The sequence below is a fragment of the Callorhinchus milii genome, unplaced genomic scaffold (assembly GCF_018977255.1).
Source record: "Callorhinchus milii isolate IMCB2004 unplaced genomic scaffold, IMCB_Cmil_1.0 Scaffold11, whole genome shotgun sequence".
Lineage (NCBI taxonomy): Eukaryota > Metazoa > Chordata > Chondrichthyes > Chimaeriformes > Callorhinchidae > Callorhinchus > Callorhinchus milii.
Genome location: NW_024704752.1, coordinates 9,320,557 through 9,339,869, shown reverse-complemented (window position 1 = coordinate 9,339,869; position 19,313 = coordinate 9,320,557). Strand labels below are relative to the sequence as shown.

The window sequence follows — 19,313 nt, the reverse complement described above, 5'->3', positions numbered from 1 at the left end:
ATTGCTGACATGAAAATCAGTGAGGCTTGTTTAAGACTGCAAAAATGGAATTAAGGCCTCAAATGCCCCCCGTACAGAGAGAGCATTACAAAGAATGATACATAACATAAAATATAAAGTATCTATCAAGTTGATCATTTACTGAAGTATATCCCCTCATCAGAATGCTTTGCCATTGCTACTTTTGCAAATTTATACTTTCTTCACTCATCAGTGTGAAACATATTGCACAGCATGTTTGATAAACATCAGTCCTGTGGCTCAGTGGTTAGAGTACTTGCATTGCAAGCGAGAGACCTGGGTTCAATTCCAGGCAGAGCGAAACCTTGGGCAAGTTTCCTTACTCCACACACCTAATAATAATCCCTCCAAAACAAAACAATAATAAATTGGTCGTTTTCAATCCACGACTGTTTGTGGGACATTGCTGTGCGCAATTGGCTGCCGCGTTTCGCCCACAAATATACAGTCAATTCACTTTACACTCTATTCTGTGAAGTGCTTTGAGACGTCGAGAAGACGTGAAAAGCACTATATCAAATGCAAGGATTATTATATTATTATTATCATAGAATCTTACAGCACATAAGGAGGCCATTCAGCCCATTGTGCCTGTGCCGGCTCTTTGAAAGAGCTATCCATCTAGTCCCACTGCCCTGTTCCTACCCCATAACCATTCCATTCATATTTTCAAGGCTGAGGTGGATGGATATTTGTTAGATCAAGGTATTAAGGGATACGGGGCAAGAGCAGGTAATTGGACTTGAGATACAGATCAGCCATGATCTTATAGAATGGCGGAACAGGCTCGAGGGGCTGAATGGCCTACTCCTGTTTCTACGTTTAGCCCTGCAAATTTTTCCTTTAAGTATTTATCCAATTCCCTTTTGGAAGCTGCTATTGAATCTGCTTTCACCACCCTTTCAGGCAGTGCATTCCAGACTGTAATAACTCTCTGGGTAAAAAAAATATTTTCCTTGTCTCCCCTCTGGTACTTTTGCCAATTATCTTAAATTTGTGTCCTCTGGTTACTGACTCCCACTTGCCAGAGGAAACAGTTTCTTCCTATCTATTCTATCAAAACTCCTGTTAAGTGTGAGTCCAAAATTTCTTTCACATTATGTACTGATTCATAATAAGAAAGCTTTGGTGAATGGCCAAGGCTATATTAGGATACCACCAATGCCAGAAAAAGAAAATCAGATAACTCCAGACATAATTGTAATGCATCACTTGTACTGCTAGAGCAAACCATTATCACTACCAGTAGTAAAGGGATTAGGAGCAGCCCCTCAATTACTCCATGAAAAGTACAGTACAATTCTTTTTGGTCAGCGGGTGTCTAACACATGAGGAAACCCATCACCATGCTTAAGAGTATCCAAACCAAGAGTTCCACGTATGTACGCAACCTATACATGAAATTACTCAATGTCTAGAATGAAATGTGTATTCTTTCCCTGGAGAGACACATGCTGCTTACCAAATTCTAAAGAGTATTAGGCCCAGGTTGGCAAGAGCCAAGATTTGGGGACACACAGTATGCATTGGCTCCTGTTGGAGTTTAACTGGGTAAAACTGTAAAGCATTATTTATTCATTATAAATCTTACAGAAAAAACACAAAATAAAATTGAGTTTCACAATCTTGAAGTCCAAGAAAGAATCAGTTTGTAGACAATGCAATTGATCTCTACTTCAGTGAGAGTGCAGAGAACAAAGAGCATGCAAGATGCTGTCTTTCGAGTAACATTTGCCCGATTAATATGTATTGGCATAACATAAGTAAATCCATTTATAGGTTGAAGGTATTGAAGCACTTTAAAACATAAGGAGCAGGATTGAAGCTTAGATTTGGATTAATTTGATGGAACCATAAGTGAACCTCAGTTTCGTTCTGTATTTCTGCAGTCTTGGCACTTGGAGATCCTCACTTCACTACCATAGATGGACTGAACTACACATTTAACGGCCTTGGTGACTACGTATTGGTCAATGTGCAAGATTCCAGCACCAAAACCATTTTTAAGCTGCATGGTCGCACTGGACAAACTGGTAGCGCTAAAGCCACAAACTTCATGGCATTTGCAGCTCAGCATTTGTCTACAAAAAATACCACAGTGAGTAACCTCTTAATATAACATCTTAAGAATGAATGGATGTAGTAAAAGCAGCCTCCTGCAGCCTAGGAATGTTTCAAACCAGCAATAATTTTAGCCTTTTGAAACAGCAGGAGAAATGCATTTCTAAGCTTATGCTCATCTGTTGCACCTTTTTCGATGTGAACATACACCTACGAGAAATAGGTTAAAACTGTCCAAACTGTTAATTTCAGACTATTGCAGCAGTTTCATTCCATTAATCTGGGCTGTTTTTGAACCTGGGCTCCAGAAGTAAACTTGTGGCTCACTAAGTCCATCAGAAAGATCAAGTGTGAAATCAAAGTCAAGTCCTCATTTTACTGTGCTGCCAAACTCAACAAGGGCAATAGTTTATGGCTTAAAGTTTAAAGATATGTACTTTCTTTGCAGCTCCAGATAATTTTAAAAGACAATGAGTCCATCAATGCCATATTGAACGATCAGAATGTAACATTTGTGCTTCTTGCTGAAGGTGAGCCTAATTCACTTTTTTCTGACTCCATTGAATGTCCAAAGTCATTGTGGTTACTGTGGCATGCAGAGGATTCCCATCATTTAGCAGCTGCTGAAAAAGCTGAAGAGCAAAACAGATTTAAATGAAACGTACAGACTTTTGCAAAAGTGGCAAAATATAGCAGTTGGTTTGACAGAGCACTGGTGACTGCTGTCTGATGACTTCCTGATCTCAGCTGTTTTATGCCTCCCTCCCAACAAAATACTTGTGTTTGAGATAAGGTTACAGCTGCACTGTACCTCATCAATGCAGAATATTTGAAAGATAAATAACAGATGTAAGAGCATATATTTTGTTGTTCTAGATACCAGTAAAGAGATTTATGAGGACGGTGCTTTTTCTCTGGAAAAGAGTGCAAGCGGATCAACAATCACAGCTACTTTTGATGGAGGAATTTCATTAACAGCAACAGCAAAATTTGCCATGTTAACCATCGCAGTATTCTTACCTGAAGATTACTTGAACAAAACAGAAGGACTATTTGGTAAGCTACATTTCAATTGACAGAGATTGGCCCCAAACCCTTTCAACTAGAACCAAAATGAGTATGTTGGTGCAGTACAATCCAGTTATAACGCACTATAAATATAATGCAGGTTTGCTTATTGAGTATTTGGCAAATTTAGCAAAGGTATATTTGAAACACTTACTCAAAATCCAACTTATTGCAAACTATTGTTTTGCTGTTTCTCTATTTGCAGGTCTATGGAACAGAGATCCTAATGATGACTTAAAAATGCCAAACGGTACCATTATACCCATCAACAGCACGGAATCTGCTATTTTTGATTACGGGAGAACATGTGAGTTCAATGCTAATATATCCGAGATGGGAGATCAGTTATATCAAGAATATTCTGATCCCAGGGAAGATTCAATAAGATTCAACATAAACCGTGTTTGCTTTAGAACTTGTCAGCAGTTTCAGAACAAAATGTTTATTTAAGCAGAGTCATTTGTCGTGAAATTGAAAGTTGTGCAATGTCATTTGATGGTGAACCGGTTTGTATACTATACAAGTAGATGGGATAGCACACCTGCGGAGGGAATTTTCACACTCGTAATTTTGTTTAAATGGGTAAAAGTGCAAATTAGTAAACAAACTGAATTAGTCACTTAAGACGGTTATCATCACCCATAGATTTTGAATTTATTTTAATATTCCTATCCTCCATGCTGTACTTGTTTGAAGCAATACTCTTCAGTGCTAATTTCCATTATTTAGCTGATACTCTGTTCACTTGTGGTCCTTAGCACACTTACTGCTTTATCTAATTCTTTGCCTCTTCATCGCCTGCCGTCCTGTGGGACACTGACAGAGCTAGTGAACATCACAGTTATTTCTAATTCTAAAATATGCCTTTTGTTATCGCATTCGATATCCAGAAGAAACTGGTCAGCGTTTCTATTTTTCCACTATCATTCACTGAATGCTATATTCCATCACTTAACCTGTAATTCTATACATCAACAACCTTTTCCCCAAAAGCTGAGTGTGATAATAGTAATCCATGCATTTGATACAGTATCCTATCAGATTGCCAAAATGTCTCAAAGCACTTCATAGGATATACTGTACTGTTGTGTGTTTTGTGGGAAAACACATCAGCCAATTTGAGCACGACAAAGCTCTACAAACAGCCATTGATTGAGCAACGATTTTTATCTGTAGTAACTCCCTGCTCTTTTCAAATAGTACCATCGAATCTTTAAAGTCCACTTGGACAGGCGGACGGGAACTAGGTTTAACGTCTTGCCCGAATGACGGCACCTCTGACAATGCAGTACACTCCCAGCACTGCGCTGGATTCCAAGTCTCAAAGTGGGGCTTGAACCCACAATCTTCTGACTCAGAGATGAGAGTTTTACCAACTGAGCCAGGTTGACAGACCCTGGCACTCAGCCATACAGTTTATGAAGGTTCCAGATTTGTTTTCTATCTGTGCTGAGTTGAGTTCGAACAAGACAAATTCAGATTCTTACTCCTGTTCCAGGCACCCTGCTGACACGCAGAGACTCCTAATACAGTAAAATTCACATAAATCAAATCAGTCGGGACCATCACATTTAATATGACTTATGAGAAGTCCAAGATGCAGGCAAAATTGTACAAGTTGTATAAAATTTGAGTTAATCAATAATCAACACTGCGCATGGGTAATTCAATGCAGCCGGTAAGTGCGTATGCGGTAATTCATCACTCCAGTCATAAGTGCGAATGCAGTGACGGTTCCAGACTACATATCCCACAAGCCAATGTGTCTTGACCCACATACACACTTACCTGCAAGCATTGGACTCGCATTGAATCGATTCTAAATGAAATTCTTCTGCGCATGCGCGAAGGATCAAAACTTTGTCTCCCACGATTCAACGCAATCAACCTGTCTCGGCAAAATGTTCCATCATAAATTACTACTGGATAAAGAAAAACGGTCTTGGTGTCTGTCCTGAAATTGCCCTTTGCAACTCTAAACCTATGTCTTCCTGTTCTACTTCTGCAACTGTATCCCAGCATGAGTGAGTAGCTTTAGGCAAGAAGTGGAAAATGTTTTATTTTAAACAATGTGATACTATAAACGCCAAAAAGAAAGCTTGTTAAAACATTGTCAAAAGAAAAGTACTGTACAGCTCTCTACACAAATATTTTTTTCCATAGCCATATCCTTGTAACACCTATCAACCTGAACTAATGGATCATTCTCTTTCTATTGCAACAGGGACCGTGCCCACTGACAGATCCCTTTTTACAGCCACTGGATTAAGCACGTCTCATAATGACTCATTTCGACCAGTCTTTATGGAGGACATCAGAAAGTTTGCGAACTTTGGAGCAATTGCCATCGTGTGCAAAAATAACACACAGTGTATTTTTGACTCATTAACCACAGGGAATGAAGAAATTGGGTTGGCCACAGCATCACAAATCTCAGCATTTGCCATACAGAATAGTACACTACGTAAGCATTTGTGGCTGCACAACAGCAACCACCACAAATTACATTTGTATCGCGCATTTCACATCAGGAGGATGTCCTAATGTACAGGACTGTCAAGGATGTGTATCCGAGCTGGGGATCAGGAGGACTGGAGGGTAGGGGTAGGAGGATGACCTACTTAAAATAAGCTTGCTATTTATAGATGTATGTAAATTTTCGCCCTTAGACTTACAGCAGTTCCAAGCAGGTTAATATTTATTTTGACACTGAAAAAAGTAGTGATATTACTAATAACTCTACTCAAATATCAGTATTGCATCAACCATCAATTCTAAAATAAATACCTATTACAGCTTATAATTACAAAAGTTCTATTTCTATTTTGAGCTGAGTGAGAAGAATCCTTGGGAGCGCAAACACACACACACACACCAAATGTTATCATTCACCAAATTCTCTTTTCTTTTTAAGGCTCTTTCCCACCATTTATTGAAGGAAACCAGGTTATTCGGGGGGTGTTGCTGCAGAAAATAACTTCCTACTTCACAGCAACAGAAGGAACATTTACAGCTATAATCTCCCAAGATTTGAATCTAACAGGTACTGATATAAATTACAGCATTCATTGTAAAACCATTTGCTTGATATATGGAGTGATATTTTCATTGAAGACAACCTAAAAAAAAGTCCCCTGGCTGTTGTTGCATCAACGCTTCCAGGTCAGTGAGATGGTGTCCAGATGCAGAGTAAAGTTCTCTCTACTCTCTCAAAAATAAATGTTTTTTGATAACCCCAGAAAATTGCCTCCTCCTCTGTACCAATGTGATATTTTCATTATTCAAAAACCAGGCATCAGAGTAGCTGGGAATATTGATGAATTGAGATAAATCTGGCATTTAGATGATCTTTTCCCCCAGCACTATTAGAGGCCCCTTAGAGAAAGTAAATATACCAATACACTTAACTCTCCTGAAACCCAGAATAAATTGTTCAAGACCGGAAATTGCAAGCCTGGCAGTAATGTATGCATTGAGCACTATACTTAACCTGGTCCCAGCATCAACTTAATGAGTACACACCTCAACTAATAGAATTTCTGAAAAGAAAGTGAAAAGGTAAAGCCGTAAATCAGATTGAAAAGATGCCATGGGCTTGGAGAATAATTTATATTCAAAATATCCATATAGAAAGATTTATTCAAAATACCTTCCATCTCCTCCAACTTTGTTTTGAATTCAACAGCGAACGGAACTTTAACTTGGATTCCAAGAAGCACAGATGGATTTTTCTTAGAAATTGAAGCAACTGGATCCAATAATGCATCTTCAGTTGTTCATCCCAGACTCGTGCTTTGTAACTGCAATAATAACGGGGAGTGCAACTTCAATGAAACTTTGCGAATCAATGGATCCTCTGTTTACGTGAGTATAATTCGAATACTTTAGTCAGTTTGTGACTGAAAAATATTTGGTTATAATTGATCCGTCTAACAAACATTGCTGAAGGTCCTTCAAAAGTGCCAATATTGGCATGAAATAATTGAGCATCAATGACTATGGATGATAAGGACAATTTACTCTTGTAGTACCAACGTTGAACATCGCAGTGTTCTCGAGAAAGAACTTGCAGTTTTATAGCTCCTTATATCATAATAATAATCCTTGCATTTGATATAGCACTTTTCACATCTTCTAGATGTCTCAAAGCGCTTCACAGAATAGATTGTAAAGTGAATTGACTGTATATTTGTGGGTGAAATGCAGCAGCCAATTGCGCACAGCAGTGTCCCACAAATAGTCGTGGATTTAAATGACCAATTTATTATTGTGTTTTTTGAGGGATTATCAGGCATGTGGAGTAAGGAAACTTGCCCAAGGTTTCACCCTGCCAGGAATCGAACCCAGGTCTCTCGCTTGCAAAGCGAGTGCTCTAACCACTGAGCTACAGGACTCTGGTTTTGAAACACCTCAAAGTGCTTCACCAATAATTTCTGAAAAGTGTAATGACTATTACACAAACAGCCATGAGAACAACCAATTAATCTGGAATTATTCTGGTTTGTATACTCAGAAGAAACTACATTCTTTTTTGAAGTGTCATGTAATTTTTAAAGCAACGGACACATGAGTAATTCATAATACATTTGAGGCCCAAGTCCCTTTCATCCATAGCCCCCACCTGGCAAACCTTCTGTTCCATTTTTTCTGGTCCTATTTTCATGGCTTGTTCAGTTGTAACATATTGCCAGAGTAGGACAGCAGTGCTGGATCCTCTCTGTCTTTTCTGTCCAGGGAATGAAATAAAATTATTAGAGGGGGAGCGGGCTTATCTCAGCATTAATATTGTCAGTCTCTCAATTGCAGGAGTGTTGCTTCTGGATAAGATAATTGTGGATTTCAGCCCAAAATAGGTGCCCTTCAGGAGCTGCAAGTTGCCTTGACATGTACCTTACAGGCTCTTCCAAAAGTACATCTAACTTCTTGTTGGCAGTGTCATTTATCTGGCTGGGGTGGGCTGTGAATTCAAGTTGTCTGGAGAGCTCATTGATGCATTCAACATTGCTATGCACAAATTGGCTGCCCTGTACGCCCACAAACTGCACAGTCGTGCGCTTTAAAATACATACTGTGAAGCGCTTTGAGACATCTCAATGTCATAAGGTGCTATATCAAATGCAAGGATTACTATTATTATCATAGCTAACCAATACAACTTTCCCCAGACAATGCGAAAACGAAAATCAGCTCCTATACAAGCTCCTACACAAGGTTTCGAGTTGCTGTTATGAGATGGAATCCACCTGCAGACTAAAAACCACCTGAGGCTCCACCATCAATGAGTCATATCTCATTGAAGAGGCTCTAAATAATAAATAATAATCCTGGTATTTGATATAGCGGCTTTCACATCACAAGGCCATCTTAAAGTGCTTCACTGTCAAGCTCATGATTATGTCGAGAAAACAGTTGTTAAGTAAATGACCAGTTTTATCTGGGGGATTGTTGGTCAGGTCACTAGGAGAAACTCTCTAACGTCGGGAGGACGTCTCAAGGGCCCTTTTCAAACAGTGCCATAGGATCTTTAACCTGAACAGTGAGACGGGATCAGGTTTAACATCGCACCTGAAATTTGGCACCTCGACAATGCAGCATACTCCCAGCACTGCACTGAAGTGCCAGCGTAGTGCCACTAAGTCTCTCGTCTCTTGTTGAATTTAGTAGACTTACTAATCAATATCCTGAACTCACAACCTTCTGAACCTAACTCAAATGTGCTTCCAAATGAGTCGGCCTGTCAATATGGAATACAAAAAAAAGCACATAAATAACTCAAAGGAGTTCTTATACATGCATTTTAACTCCTTCCTCTCCTGCAGAAAGCTAGCTGTAGATGTCAAACTGGATTCAGTGGCAGTGAGTGTCAGACTGAAACAAATGAGTGTCAGATTATCAACTGCTTCCCTGGGGCAAACTGCAATGACTCCTCTGGATGTGGTCCCTGTCCAGCGGGATTGAGTGGGAACGGTGAACAGTGCACAGGTAATCACCTTTTAATTTCAAGCAATCTACAAAGTTTGTAACACCAATTTTCACTTGTATGGTGCATTTCATACATGACAAATGAAAGGAAGGTGAGACAACATTGAAAAAAAACTGTAGTTGCAACTAATATTACACAGAATTATAAACAATGATATGGCATTAAGCAAGCCATTTGGCCCAACTAATACCTGCCAGTGTTTATGGTCCATATGGTGTCTCCACCACTCCTAATCCACTCTCTTCCCGGTGTATGCATCAAGTTTCTTCTTAAATGTGAGGTTATTGTTTGCTGCAATCACAGCTCTGGCAGCGAAATAGTGTTTATATTAAGGAAGTTATTCTTATCCAGCACTTCGGGAACAGGCAGTTGGGTCAGAACAAGAACACAGCTGGAATTGGGAATAGAATCGTCTTTGGAGAATGCTAACATGGAAACTGACCCCCATTTTGCAGTGGATTATGTAAAGAGCCACATAGTGGGCTACACTAGACTGAAAGCATTCTGTGCACTCACATTACATGACAGCTGGAAATACATACTAATGTATATTTTTTCATCATTCAAATTTCCCAACAGATATAGATGAATGCAATGACATGAATCCATGCTCCCAGAACGCAACGTGCACCAACCTTATAAGAAGCTACAATTGTTCCTGTCATGCAGGATTTTCAGGTAATCAATAAACATTCCCTAAAGCCTGCTCCACTAATTCTGTGGGCCATGTTGCCATCAGATTCAGTGTCACGTAATCATTTCATTCTTCATATATCATATAAATCAGATCAATTATAACAACTCGTATAACTCAGCACAGACCAGGAATGAAAAATGGAGCCTTTGCAATAACAATGTCAGTTTGGACGGGAGGTAATGTGAGGATCTACATATGTTGCTCGAACATTTAGAAGATCCTTTTGTCTTCACAGAGCATGGTATCAGATCACCTGGATCATTTTGGTGATTGTGAAAAGTGCCTTTCCCCAATGTTCAAAGAGTTATTTCTGACTTCCACACTGTGCTAAATTAAACCCTGATCCCTGGTTCCCACATAATTCTAGGCAATGGAACAAAAATAATCCCTCCAAAACAAAAGATAATAAATTGATCATTTTCAATGCACGACTGTTTGTGGGACACTGCTGTGTGCAATTGGCTGCCACGTTTCGCCCACAAATATACAGTCAATTCACTTTACAGTTAGATTCAGTACCACTGGTGTATGGAGGGGGAAATCATTCAGGGTTTCCTCTTGCAGTGACACAGAATGCTCAGATCCGAAACACTGATTGTCCAATGCCTTGGGACGTCCTCCCAACATGAAAGGCTCTATACAAATGTAATTTTGTTGTTGTTGTTATGTTAAGAGGAATACTTACCTTTTCAACTGCGCCTATTGTCACCTCCCCCTCCTCTCTTGCTTGGTATTTAATCTAACTATTGTGAAGCGCTCCTACGTGAAGGGCACAATATCAAATGAAAGTTGCTGTTGAATAGTGTCCAGTTCTTTATAGAATGGTAAAGAGAGTCAGGATGTTCTTGCAATCTGATACAATAACTGAGGAAATGCTCTCAAATGGATGCAACAGACCAGACAAATGTATTTGTTTTTTGTCAACAGACACATGCCAAAAACACAGATATGTCATTCAAATACCAGACTTATGTATTTGAATGTTTCCTCAGACAATTGGAAAACATTCAAATACATAGGCATAAATAATTTGGAATATAAATGTAATCTAACAATTTAAATTTAAGCGACATTGAAATAAGTCTCAATTAGATTAAAAGATGCATCAGAATTTGTAGAAGTCAGAACTTTGGTACTTTAACACCTAATACTTTCAATTACCGCTTCAGGAAATGGTACAACGTGTGCTGCAATACTCTGTGATTCTTCTCCATGTCCGGCCTCCTACTGCGACAATGGAGTAACCTGTATTCCTGAGCCTACCAATGCCTGCTCACCTTCCTGTGAATGTCCACCTCAGTACCAAGGAGATCGTTGCAGCCTTCCAACCTCGCAGTTCATGGCAGAACCTCTGTCGAGTAAGTTTCCACAGCTTCTGATTTCTTTAAAAACAGGTTTGTTTTTGAATTTGGAACCCAGGTTAATCATCAGATTCTAGCCTGCAAACCAACGAGATTCACTAGAGAAGAATAACCAGATAACTCAGCAGTTTCTTCAAAACCAAGCTGAGACTTTAAAAGCCTGTAGATTGTAACAAAAATCTAAACAATTTGGTCAACAAATACATTGGCAGAAGAAATTATAGTTATGGGGACAAAATATTAATATTGGCAAGTAATAAATGGAGAATGGTGGCAGTTGAAATACATTTAAGAAGGGGATTGAGAGATATGATGAAAAAGTGGATTTCAGATCTACAACAACTGATCGACTCAAATGGTCCTGTACTGATCCTATTACATTTTATTCTCAGCGATTCCACAGAGACGTGTGAATATAACATTAAGACTGATCAACTTCAATTCAAGCATTCTAAGTAACCAAAGTAGCGCAGACTTGATGAACAAACTCACCAGAGAAAAGGTACAGAGCCAATTGCTGCTGTTTCTTTAACATGTATTTCCATGATTCACACATCCACATGCAATGACTGAAGCCAATTTACATGTACTGTTCTCTAATACAGTAAAACTCAAACAAAACTTTTTATAAATCATAATCGTTAAGTCGTACATTCACCCGATTCCAATTCAGTTTCCTATCAAAACTGCTTAAGATTTCTTTGCACTACTCGTATAATCACTTCCTAACTCATAACACCCCAACCCCACACTTACTGACTGTATTGAATTGCAGGAAATTACATCCTGCCCCATTGTTGCATGCGCACTTACTGGCTGGCTGCATTGAATCGCGGGAAATGTAGTTTTGATCCGTCAACGCATGGGTAGAAAAACTTCCATTTCTCACGATTCAATGCGATTCCAATGCTTGCCGGTAAGTGTGAATGCGGCGAAGGTTCAAGACGCATTGAATTGCGGGAACTGGTGAACGTATCACCTCATGCGACTTACTAGTTGCATTGAATTACCCATGCAGTGTAGATTATTGATTAAATCTGATTTTAATCGAATTCCACAGTTTGCCTGCAATTCGGACTTTGCGTAAGTCATATTAAATGTTACTGCCCTAACTAATGTGAATTTTACATTGGGGACTGAATTGTGACAAGTTTCTAAAAACAGTGTTTTAATCCCAACCCTATGGACTGAGAGTTTTGAGTTTTAGCCTCAATTCAAACGCCTCTCTCTTCATTGGACAGGCTTGAAGCATGAGAAATGCAAGCAGCTCCTGTCTGCCCGTCAAGTACTGCACCAAACCTGAGTTAGCCAGACTATGTGGGGGTGGGGGGATCCAGTCTGGTGAGCCACAATTTCCAGTTAAGTGTAAATACAATGCCAGTACTGGCATTATAATTGTTGCAAGGTCAAAAAAGTAAGAAATAAGACACAATAAATCAAAAGGTTGTGGTTTGGGTGACACAATACCTGTTGGCTGTAGAAAACAACGAAAATGAGGGAGGTCACAGCATTTTTCAGTATTGTGAAATCTCAGGTTTTTCAGCACAAGAAGGTTCTGATGCGCTCAGTCAATTCTTCACCCTTCAAGGTTAACATCCTTTGTGTCCTATATAATGGGTTTCAGCACCTCACCAGGATTTAGATGTGTCAGATGAACAGACACAATCAACTATAACTTCTGCAGGACAGTCATTGTGCTTTAGGTATTTCCATTGGAGAAATAATTTTTATTTTCTTTATTTCTTAGGTCCTTAAAATTATGTCCAACATACCAAGGTTTGATAGCAACATGGAGCCCGTATTCTGGTTGGTACATTTTAGGATTTAATTGTTAAAAGTGTTGTTTATTTTAAACCCATACAATAGATCAACTAAACAAGATTTTTAGAATAATTTCCTAAGTGTTTAAATTAAGCCAACAGGTCGGGGGGGAAAATAATCCGCACAAATGGTGTTCAAGCGATATAAGAACTTTAAAGAAAAGGCCATTAGGGTTAACAAGTTCATCCCTTTTGATTCTCAACTCCCACCTGTTTTATCACCGTATCCCATAGCACATTGTATGCAGAAATGTATCTAATTGTCTCCTGAAACCAGGTTTCAGTGCGTTTCAGTGACCTTTGCTGATAACATACCATAAGTCTGATAATAACTTCCTTTTCACTTCAATCTTCCTAATTTGTAACAAATACTTGATATTGAAACTTTTGCTGCAGTGAACCATTTACCTCAAACTTTGCAAAAACCTTTCATATCTTAAAAACTTATGTATTAAATGTTCTCAACCTTTTCTCATAGCTGAAATAATACCACAGATACCTTTCTTGTTCGCTGCTATACAACTTGCATTTATATGACTCGGGAATTGAAATAATTTTGACCTGCGTGTAATAAATTATTCATATAAAGAGCTAACATAACTAACGTTTTACTTTGCATTAACAGGGCATTGAGTGGGAGAATAGCTACTGCTGTGGCATCATCATTTAATTATAACGGAAACAAGACAATCATCGATTTCCTGAATGATGAATTAATCAACGAGATTATAAAAGCCTTTAATAAACAACGGTCACGGCGCTCATTGCAGGATGAGACTGTTGATTTTGAAACTGTAAACAGAGATGATATTCAGGATGTAAAAAAGGGTAAGGTTTGAACCCAATATTAGAAAATCACCTGTACACTCTAACCTTGTGATAGTTTGATTACAATGCACCTTCCATCTTTTTTCTTGCAGTATTGCAGTATGAATTGTTGAGTCACTTCAGCTGCAACAACACTGTATTTGCTGGCTATGTGGTTCAGTGGGATGAACAAGACGGAGTGGTTTGTAGATCTCCCTGCGACATGGACCATTGTCTGAATGAAGCAAAGTGCCAACATCTGCCCACAGGGCCACAGTGCATGTACGAAACACATTCATTTGAATATTTTAGTGAATCAACAGTCTTATTGTCAACCTTAATAAATTGTGGATTCAGCTCTTTCTGGATTGTTAAACATTTTATAATTCTCTAGTGTAGAATGAAACACAGAATAACTTACAAGATACAATTATGTGAAAGTCCTAAATGCTATCTGTATTCATTTGCAGTTGTATTCCACGAACCATATATTCCACTTTTGGTGATCGCTGCGAGCACTTATCCATGAATCTCAGAGCATTTTTTGGTATTCTCTTTGGAGCTCTTGCCTTCCTGCTCCTGCTATTATTAGCAATATTTCTTATCGTATGGAAATGCAAAACATCTAAACGGCAGCAACTCATCAATGACACAAGCAGGTATGCTACATCACATACTAATGCAAAGAATATACAGATTATTCCTAATTTCATATTTTAAGATTCATGCAAAATTACAATACATATAAAAAATTAGCATGTAACTACTTGCCTAAATGCGCAATCCAGAATATTACACCATGAACTGGGTTCACAGCCAGTCTGTCTAAATTATTACTGAAACTGCTCCAAATTCTCATATTGTGTGGAAAAGTGAAAGTTGTTGATTAGGAGAGAAGTAAATCACCAAAAATTTCAACTTTACAATGAATCGAAAGGATAAAAGAAACTCGAGGAATGTTTTAGCTACATTAAAAGTAGATGGCATCCAAATTTGTCCATTAAGAATTAATTGTGAAAGCAATACTAAAGAGAAGTAGGAAATGGCAAATGTGTTAAACATTCTTCAAATTAGCCCTCGGTCAAATTCCGAATGTAATCATGTGGCTCACAAATTTCAACAGAAGCAACAACAAATTACATTTGTATAGCGCCTTTCAAGTCAGGATTTCCTAAGTCGCTGGCAGATATCAGTTAAGGAGATGGGCAACTCCAAAAAGCAGTAGAATACTCTGAAGAAAGCAAAAAGGGACTAACTAAGTTTTACGCTTTGTAATAGTTGCAAGAAACTCTCTGATGAGCTTTGCTGTACAAATGTAATCTTCTTGTTGTCTTGTTTATTTTTTTTCTAACAGTACTGGGAGCGCAGGGAATACAACATTCTCTTGGCAAAAGAACGCATGGCACCGTAAGTACAGCCAATATTCTTCAGACCAGAGGGTACAAATAGAAATTAGTCCGTAGTAGATTTGGAACATAAAAGAAAATTCTTTATTCAAAGAATTATAAATGTTTGGATTAATCAATATATTGGAGGGAAGAGCTTTTGGTTGCCAAATGTTTGTGGTTATAGTTCCAAGTCTCCAGATTGAATGGGCATCACAATATGTTAACCTATGATTCATCAACGTTGTAATGACTTGAATTTCTTGAACATTTATACACTTTTTAATGCAATGTAGCTCGTGTATAAAGTGCGGACACTTAAAAAATTATTAATTGATGTATTTGTCAGTTTTAAAACAATGGTGCAAAGTAACTGTATTTGTACCTGAGCTCTAATTTTCACCTCTGTGTTAAAAGCATATCTAATGTATTAGCTATCTCTTGTATCGGTGGTAATTTACTTACTGTTTGTTTCAGTGACTTCCAAAATGGAATCAACTTCTATTTTGCCTTCTGCAAACCCTAAGAATTTGTCTTCAGTGAGTTGGAAGCCACATCTCAGCAGTGTCAACCTAGCAAAGGTATAAAACAATCTTCTTTTTTAGTACTGTATTGTGTATAGTTTTTAACGAGAAATATTCAGTATGGTTTCAAGAACCTTTGGGAGTTGTGTAGCTTGGCAACAATGTGCTTCAGTATATTATGATTAGGAAGAGAATTAAGGAAAAAAAATCTATAAAGCATTTATGTAACTATCTCAAAATGAAGTCCCCATCAGCTTGTGATTATCTTCTACAACAACAACTTGCATTTATAAAGTCCTCCTCACACACAATAGCGACCCAGAGAGCTTGACGGTGGTGGAGCACAACTCCAAGCCAGGGGGAGGTGACCGTAAATACGGTCAAAGAGGAAGTTCTTCAGGCACAAACTGAAGATGGGGGAGGCCTGCAAGGCAAAGGGATTGTAATGGCTGAAACCGATGATGGAACAGAGGGCATAAGGGACAAGCAGGAGGCTGGAGACAGTCAAGCAGAGGCAACTGGTAGTGGGTTGGTGAGTAAGCCATAATGCCACCAACTGGATTTATTTAGGCAGCAGCTTCCAAACAGAATGTTCACCATAAGAGACTAACTTGGGGAAAGAAATTCCATCAAGTGTAGTATTTCTGCTTAAACGCACAGAGAGGAGGTAATTATGCCCCTGTCTATAAATGCTATCTATGTTAGTTTCATTTCTGTGTATAAATGATGGCCGTACCCAGTTTATTACTTAATTAAATTGTAAGTTTTATTGTTGCTGGCTGTTTGATGCCTTAGCCACACAATATCCTATTTGTGCATCAAATGATATGGTACTTATGGAACATTTAATCAATCCAGCTTTATGTTTTATTAATTAAATTATGTTTACATCAAAAGCATAGAAAACTTTAGGCTTGATGCTGCATCTTCCTTCTCCTATCCAACCACCTGCTGATAGACATTTCATTTCTTAAATACGGTGTCTGCCATACCTGATGCTACATCCTTCTCTTCTAGATATCCATTCAAAGGCCATCACTCAACAAGAATGATGCTGACTCAGGACAATAAATCCATAACACAACAGGATTTAATGTTTCTCCTGGATTGAAATATGCTGAAACGGAACAGACTTAAGAGTTAATAGAAGTAAAAATTGCAGACATCAAAGCTCATTGTAATTGTCTTCAATTGCTTAGCCTATAATTTAATCACATTATATTCAAATCAATTCATAATACTTGTTAGAAAGAATGAGAATTAACAAATTCCTTAAAGGTGTCCTGCGAATTAAAAAACAGGCATCTGCTCTTGCAATTACAGCCAATTTACTATGAAGCACACTTGTCATCAATATGTTATCAGATTATATAATTGTAACAATTCATGAATATACATTAACAAAAATGTTTACAATAACCATGAAATAAGATTTAAAGAAATCTACTTAATATCAATTTTCTGATGTTTACATTAGCTGTATGGATATGTAGTTACGTTCTTGTATCGGTGTCTGAATTTTAAGCTTGCAACAAATGCAGTTGGCGGTTTTGGTTGGGTAAGAAGAACAGGACTTTGTTTTGATGAAAGTTATAGAGGAGGTAATTATATTGTGTTTCAAAGCAGTTTATTTTTTAAAAATTCTATACTTTAACAGAAGCATTTAAATAAAGGAATCAATAAATTATATTTGTATCTACTAAATTATTAACCAATAATAAAATTAATCCTTTCATTTGGTATACAGCATTTCAAAAGGCTTCACAGAATGAGTGCAGTCGCTGTGTATTTTGTAGGCGAACAAATTTAGATTGACGAACTTCCATGCATGGAAAAAATGACACAAAATGTGTAAACCATGGTTTTAAATCCGAAGACCTCTTGGCTGATGTGAATTTCACAGTATTTTGACACTTTAAATAGTTAATAGCACAAGGAAAACGTCAGCAAAGTGAAAAACCCATCTATGGCCATCACAGCCACACGTGTTCAGCATGAAATTTACAGTACCACATTCTAATTCCACCAGCGCAGCAATATGCAAATAAGCTCATCAGTAATCACTCGGGGCCGAATCAAACAATCAGTCAGATGCACTCAGCCTACAACTATTTGACCGAGAGACAAGAGTGGTTTGTCGCAGGAAATTCCTACTAACAGCCAAAAGAGGAGAAACTATATTTTCTCTTTTTGAATAGTAACATTGCAAACTACCACCTGAACATCTCATATCAAAAGGACTGTACCACAGAAAATGCAGTTTCCTAGATATGGGGCTTGAAGCCACAACCTTCAAGTTCAGAGGTGAGAATGCAACTGTGATGTCTGACATCACAAGCTGACGTCTTGATTATATCAAATATGTTATTGGAGTCCACTTTATTTGTGTCCTTTAGGACCCAAAAAAAATCAAGAAGATGACCCCCTTAAACATTTTTCTGGACTAAATACCCCTGGTAACTCAGGTGTCCAATTCTATAATCTTGTTTTGATTGACCCTTTCGAACAAAATGGTAGCTCTACTGTAGTACAGAAATAAGAAGTACCAACTGATCAGATCTCAGATTTTATGACAGCGACTATTAAAAAAATTGTTTACACTTACTGATTCTTGACATTCGAACCACAAAGATGTGCCTGGGAAGCACTCAGCTTAAATATTAAAACAATAGCAGAATGTTGAAGTGGCCAGTTAAAATGTCAAATAGCTCATTGCAATTTTGACTTTTCGATTATGAAACAAGTAATTACTCAATGTTCCCCAAATGGTTCTGTTGATTCAAGCTGGGCTAGGCAACCACGATAGCAAAGCAGTCTCACCATATTAAGCTTGTGACACATCAACAAATTGATCTTGATTGAAAAGAGTGACTGCATTTATAATATGATCACGTAAATCATTGAGTCATGCAACTTGGTACATCTCTGGTCCAGGTGGATATCCAATACGAAAAGGTTGTCTAATGGGGCTGTATTATCAAACACTTTCTTATTCCAAAATTCTTAAAATAATAATAATAATCCTTGCATTTGATATAGCGCTTTTCACGTCGGGAGGACATCCCAAAGCGCTTCACAGAACACACTGTAAAGTGAACTGACTGTATATTTGTGGGCGAACGCGGCAAATAATATATAAATATATATAATAATATATAATATATAAATATTAAAATCTATCCCACAGATCATTGGGTAGTAATATAGCAAACACTGAAGAGAATAAAGAACAAGGGCAAGTTCAGGGGTATCTCTCTTCAAGGCAATAGGGAGATACAATTGATCAGTTACTGCTCTGGTGCAGATGGCAAACAAGTGCAAACAAGACATGGAAATAAACAGATCTACACTAGGCCAGAAATTAGTGAAATATCCAACAATTAACAATGAACAGCTAAGTAGTTTTGTTTCAGAAATAAACATGTTTTTTATTAATAAAAGACAATTTATACAATGCTTTACACATGCAGTTCATGTTTCTGTATAATACAAGTGTGAGCTGCCCTCATACTGATGCACAGGGAATGGTGTCTTTTTCCTTGCAGAGTCATTATGTATTAAGATCACTCCCTTACTCTCCTCACAA

General features: G+C 38.0%; 1 protein-coding gene across 1 annotated transcript in view; it reads left to right on the top strand.

Moving 5' to 3' along the window:
* The window catches only part of LOC103183236 (mucin-4), a 52,229-nt gene extending 34,815 nt beyond the window's left edge, over positions 1-17,414 (top strand). The window contains exons 32-49 of the mRNA XM_042339235.1: positions 1,911-2,119; positions 2,531-2,612; positions 2,959-3,138; positions 3,356-3,457; positions 5,375-5,614; positions 6,065-6,193; positions 6,836-7,014; positions 8,970-9,132; positions 9,713-9,811; positions 11,000-11,188; positions 11,584-11,693; positions 12,939-12,997; positions 13,637-13,839; positions 13,932-14,100; positions 14,289-14,477; positions 15,173-15,225; positions 15,681-15,784; positions 16,745-17,414. Of these exons, the coding sequence (XP_042195169.1) occupies positions 1,911-2,119; positions 2,531-2,612; positions 2,959-3,138; positions 3,356-3,457; positions 5,375-5,614; positions 6,065-6,193; positions 6,836-7,014; positions 8,970-9,132; positions 9,713-9,811; positions 11,000-11,188; positions 11,584-11,693; positions 12,939-12,997; positions 13,637-13,839; positions 13,932-14,100; positions 14,289-14,477; positions 15,173-15,225; positions 15,681-15,784; positions 16,745-16,798 (2,513 nt within the window). The 3' untranslated portion in view covers positions 16,799-17,414. The remainder of the gene's footprint in view (positions 1-1,910; positions 2,120-2,530; positions 2,613-2,958; positions 3,139-3,355; positions 3,458-5,374; positions 5,615-6,064; positions 6,194-6,835; positions 7,015-8,969; positions 9,133-9,712; positions 9,812-10,999; positions 11,189-11,583; positions 11,694-12,938; positions 12,998-13,636; positions 13,840-13,931; positions 14,101-14,288; positions 14,478-15,172; positions 15,226-15,680; positions 15,785-16,744) is intronic.
* The last annotated feature ends 1,899 nt before the right edge of the window (positions 17,415-19,313 follow it).